The sequence below is a fragment of the Ipomoea nil genome, unplaced genomic scaffold (assembly GCF_001879475.1).
Source record: "Ipomoea nil cultivar Tokyo-kokei standard unplaced genomic scaffold, Asagao_1.1 scaffold2791, whole genome shotgun sequence".
Lineage (NCBI taxonomy): Eukaryota > Viridiplantae > Streptophyta > Magnoliopsida > Solanales > Convolvulaceae > Ipomoea > Ipomoea nil.
Window position 1 is genome coordinate 2,355,513 of NW_017619219.1, and position 6,147 is coordinate 2,361,659.

The window sequence follows — 6,147 nt, forward strand, 5'->3', positions numbered from 1 at the left end:
CTTTTTCCTCAAATGGCGCCATACTTGTTCTTCTTGTCAGAACTTCGACGCACATCAAAGCCAGCTATAGATGCATACTTCATGTAGAATTCAATACCGTCGTCTAAGATTTTAAACAATTGTCCCTGGGCCGGCTTTATGGTGGAGTCGCATTCTGTTAACCACGTCTCATTACCGCCCGGTGATACGTCCATAACACAATTTTGCCGCCCAGCATCATCTTCCATGGGTAGTACACCTGACAAACAACAAACATTTCTTAACATTTTAGTCTGTTCACAAACCTCTGTTAGCCCACTATGCACCTACTACTGTTATTCCACGCACACTGCACACTATTCTAACATCATGTCGTTCCACACCGTTACAAACACACCTACATGCACACACGTCTCTCTACGTGTTAGTTAGCCTTACAAACCACAGATACAGTTTCAATATAAGAGTCAGTGGCCCACACTACGCACACCCGCATTTTCTCACATTATGCACATACTGTACTACCAACCCGCACACAACCTATCCACCATCCTAATACCCTCACCAGTTAAATAAACTCTCACTAACACTCCCAAATTATTCTCCATCCGACCCAACAACAATTATCTAAAAACCAAACCACCGTCCATATACGCACATACCAATATACGATTTCGCACATTCCTTTGCTGCCTGAAGCCATGACTGCAGTTTGCGTTTCGTATGACACTCCTCCGCCCGTTGCTCTGCTCCCACAGACTTTCTCACGCGTTTTCTTTCTTACTCGGCCTATGCACATTCAATTTACCTATAATAACATAATGATATAATGCTTAAGATTCAAATAATATAATATCCATAATTAAACAACTAAATACAATTACATTTTAATCCTTGTGATTACTAAATATCCTTAATTTCTTTCAAAATCTGGATATCAAGAGATCTCATGTGCTCATGTGTCATTGGGTGTGCACCGGATTCGAAGCCTATATATATATATATATATATATATATATATATATATATATATATATATATATATATATATATGTCCTTTTGCCAATCACAGTTTGAAAATTTAGAAAAGTTTGAGTAATTTTAGTTGGCAAATCAATCAAGCAGTATCATCAAGGCATGAATATGCTCATTTCCATACTTACACCTTGAGGACAAGGTGTTTTTTGAAGGGGTGGAGAATGATACACCCTTAATTGTAATTATGTAGCATAATTGGGAATTATATTGTTATTCTAGTTTATTCTTCTTGGAGCCTTTACACGCTCGAAGTGTGAAAATTGGAGTTTGCCGTGACTTGAATACAGTTAGGAGCCAGAAACCTGCTCGAAAGATTTCTGCAGTTGCGTACTAAATTTTGGTACGTAATATTGGTGCTTTCATTGAGAAGATTTGTGGGTGCATCAAATATAAATTGGTGCTTTCATTGATTCCATTGGTGAGAGTATCCCCTATCTTTTTATTTTTATTATTATTGTTATTTTTTTTGTTGGCTGCTAGACAACAAAAAAAGGGTGAAGAAATTGACCAAAAGGAAAGAAAAAAAAAAAAACAAGCGATAGAAAAGAAAAAAAAAAGAGTTTTTATTTTATTTATTTTTTTTATAATTATTATGGAAATTATTACTTACCGGTGCTTATTGGTTTCTGTACACCAAGTATGGTATCACATCGATGATTTTGTATTGTATGAGATCTTTTCTACGAAAGGACCCGTGTAATATATTCATATTTTAAAGGATGATGGTCACACCTTTCAAGCTTTGGTATGGTTTGATTCCATTGTGGATTCAATCATAGCCAAACAAACATTTAATGGCCAAAACATTTATGATGAGTATTGCACTATGAATATAGAATTTCCTGATGCCGAATTAATAATGGCTACATGCGGAGAAATAGATCATCAAACTTCCACTCTTCAGGTGGAAATTGATGCGGAAGTGATAATCGAAAAAGGGATTGGTGATAATTTGGTTGACATGAGTTATTGTGCAATTGTTGATGAGGACTATACTAATCAAACCAATCAAGAAGAAATTCAAAATTTTACGGAGGAGGAGGTAGATCCTGCACCAAATACTATGGAGGAACACAACACGGTTCGCATGGATTCACCCCAAATTGAAGCACCACTCAACGATAAAGTAGCAACTATAATTGTGCATATTAAGTCTCCCCAATTGTTTCAAGAATCAATTTTCACATCATTAGTGCCTTTGGAGGAAAATTTCATCCACGCTGCACTAGAAATGATACCCAAATTGGTCCAAATCATGACACCAACAAGGAATTCTGTTACAGGGCAATCAAGTGAACATGTTGTCTATGATGTCTACGCTTGATAAATCAATCAAGCAGTATCATCAAGGTATGAATATGATCATTTCTATACTTACACCTTGAGGACAAGGTGTTTTTTGAAGGGGTGGAGAGTGATACACCCTTAATTGTAATTATGTAGCATAATTAGGAAGAATTAAGTATATTTCTAGAATTATTAGGATAATTAGGATGGTACAACTTAATTAGTGGTAGAGTAATATTGTGCCTAATTTAGCATATGAAAAATATGTATGATTACCTTGTATAGTTAGTATAGCTTTGGTAGGTTAATTATTATAGGTATTAGTAAATTAGTATAAATAGGTCCATTGTATATGAAGATGGGAACCAGAGAATTATATTGTTATTCTAGTTTATTCTTCTTGGAGTCCTCACACGCTCGAAGTGTGAAAATTGGAATTTACGGTGACTCGAATACGGTTAGGAGGCAGAAGCCTGCTCGAAAGGTTTCTGCAGTTGCCTACTAAATTTTGGTACATAATAACGTCTATATACTCTTATTGTTACTCTATTGTACTAAATCAAAGTCTCTAGTTTTCAAAAAAAAAAAAAAAAAAGCAAAGTCTCTATATAATCTTTGTTACTCTATTGTGCTTTGTATGGATATATTATGGTGATGTGATCTGATGATAATCTATTTTATCTAAAGAATTAATTAAAGTTTATACAGGGATTAAATTTTTTCTAAAAATTAAAGTAAAGCCTTGAATTAAAGTTTGGTTCACAATACATGAAAAGAAATATGTGTTATAATGATATGATATGCAATCATCATGATCTAGTCAATTCTTGTAGTATAATGATATATATATGTAGAAATGGAGGCCTTGTTGTATTGATAGAGGATGACTACAACATATAATATTACTTACATTATAAATTGACTCTAAACGAAAATTAAGTTGACATGTCCCGTCTTACATAATAAAACCACACAAACAGATCAAATATAATCTACATTTGAAGTAACGTGTAATTAAGAAAGTACATATAAATCAAGCCTGCATTTTAATAACCACATGCTCATTGGACTCTACAGATGATGCTCCATTGCTTGTTGCAGAAGATGAAACTAATGCTGCTTGTTGCTCAATCCATCCACGCCATTCATCAATGCATAATGGTTGACTGGGACCAACGTTTGAAAGTTTACGCTCTTCAAAAATTTTTAGAATATCTTCTGTTTCACCAAAAATGATAGCGGCAGCTCGAACACTTTTTAGCCTTTCCTCAATTGCATTGCTTATGCACTTAGTATATATCATATGAGGCAAATTGGTAAGACAAGCCGCCAATATATCTGCAATCATGCAAATTAACATCCTAAACAACTCTTCACCTTGGCACTCACCATCTTCATAGTATAGCAGAATGGTTCGAGTAATTCTGTACATTGAATTTGCAGCTAAAACATTCGCAGGCCAATAGAGTGGATTTTCCACTATCATTCTGTTCTCTTTAGAGCTAAACTCCATAACAATCCTTTCAGATACATTAGTAAGATCTTGAATAATGTCCTTAACAGAACTTATTTCTCCAGTTTTTCTTTTAAGATCCATGTCTAACCACTTCCTATGAAGCTCAACTCCCACCCACACAACATCTGCTGCATTTTTAATACTACTTTTCAACCCACATTTCCCATCCAAGACATCTATGAGGCTTGCATAGCGGAGGCCTTCATTAGCACTGCTTACCAACCAATCAACATGCCGACTTGCGATGTTTGGAATTGCAATGGCGATGCTTGTTAGTGTCACCACCGGAAGTGTCCAACAATTAAGAGGTTCACCAGACAATAGACTTGGAACTCGATTGCTATCAAATTGTACCACGCCACCAAATGAGAAACTTTGATTAAGAAGATTAAACAGGTTGTGTGGCCGTTGCTTCTTACCCATCTCAACAAGTTTATCCACCCTATTAATAATCCCTCTCAATAATTTTTTTGGGAATTGCTTTTCTCCTTCAAGTAGTATTACAAAGCAATTGAGATCTACCTCTGAAACTTTCTTTTTGCGGAACAATTGGCCTAAATAATGATTAATTAATTTGCCTAAAGGATTAACTAAAAGTAGTAATGGAAGCACCAAGTAAAAAGAGATAACACTACAAAATTTACACCACATTACATTCACAATCTGAATTAGTATGCAGAAATTCAAGATCAAAGATTTGATGCTATGAATAAGTTTTCTGAGTGTGCATCTCTTAAACTTTATAGGTATTGATCGCTGCCTCCACTCAACCAATTTTTCAGTCCAATAGGACTCAATTGTGACTTCTTCTCTACTGATTCTGATCCCATTGTTCTCATACTTGTAACCAACCACACTAATCATGAAGATTGTAGCTATGACTACAGTTGGTAACGTGACATAATATTGTGAAAGTAAAATCAAGTCGACCGACCACTTATATTCAGAATGAATTTGAATATAAATCGAGTTATAATCGTTCACCATCCCATAACTAAAAAGTGCTAGAAATGCAATAAGGGCAGAAAATAGGCAGATGATATTGGTATAAACGAAGGTGACCAACCTTTTCATCAGAAGCTGGGGGCTACCAGATGCTGCCATCACCCAATACTTTGTAATGCTCAATCTAAGCTCTTCAACTCTATAATGTTGTTGCCCAGCTTTCATCTGCCTCTCATCTGAAGCTAGCTTCTGATACTTTGATTCTGCGCGTTTCTTAATCGCTGGAACGGCTAGAGCCGAACTCACAATTGTTATCCACGTGGAGAACAACAAAGCAATTTGGATGATGATTACCAAAGAGGATGGGGTATCAAACACATGGAAACGTAGTTGGATGTATAAATCGACAACCACGGTGATCACCAATATGCTCAAAGCCGTGAGGTTGGTTACAATATCTGCGTTATTCATAGAGCCCAGAGAGGTGAAAAAATTACCCATTGCCACAGTTAAGAAAACCGTGTTCATAATTTTTGCCTGATTATCTTGGTAAGACAACTTGGGAGTTGTGAGATCAGCTACCGGCTTGGTAGCCACAGCTAATAGTGTCAACCAAGTTGCATTGAGAGGGAAGAAATTGCGGGAGAAGCGGAGATTAAACTTGGGAAACGAGTTAATGAAGGTTAAACATGAGTTTAAGAACATTGCAAAGGAACATGCAAGAGAAGCAGCTGCTACATAAACGCCTATAATTGGCATCGGAGAATCATTATTATCCCCCATATTTTCGTTACCTAAAGCTAAAGGACTATCTGCCAGTTGGTAGTAACTCATTTTGATTAAACTAAGCTTTCAACTCCGGCCTGTAGTTTAACTACCATAGATGGAATATGAAGGTAAATATATATGAAGGCCAGGTGGACAACCAGTGCATTGGCTTATATTCGACCAACATTCATTCATATACGTAGTTTATACACGTTGGCCAGTTGGCCTCTCCGTCCAGCTGGACGGAGAGGCCAGATTGCCGGCTTCTCCTCAAATGACAAGCCGGCAATCTTTTTTTTTTTGTTTTTTTTTTTGTTTTTTGGTTTTTTTTATAAAGTTTATTTTTAAATTATTTTTTTAAAAAATTCAATTTTACCTGTAAAATAAACTAATTGCACAAGTTTTAGGAAGTAATTGGCTAAATTGCATAAAAGTCCAGAGATAAAGTGTCTAATTGGAGTTTTTCTTAGTTTAGGGGGCTAATCGCACTTTGGTCTATAGTTGAAGGGTCTATTTAACTATTTTTCCTTTAAATGAATGAGAGAAAGCTTTAAAGTTATACAATTCAAACACCTTTAAAAAGACTTATAAATACTAGTACAGACTTAGTAGTG

The 6,147-nt window shown here is 35.7% G+C and overlaps 1 protein-coding gene across 1 annotated transcript; it reads right to left on the reverse strand.

The window, feature by feature from the left end:
* Positions 1-3,337: 3,337 nt before the first annotated feature.
* On the reverse strand, positions 3,338-5,599 carry LOC109157637. Its single transcript, XM_019305489.1, has one exon. The coding sequence runs from the start codon at positions 5,597-5,599 to the stop codon at positions 3,338-3,340; it is 2,262 nt and encodes a 753-aa protein (XP_019161034.1).
* Positions 5,600-6,147: the final 548 nt, after the last annotated feature.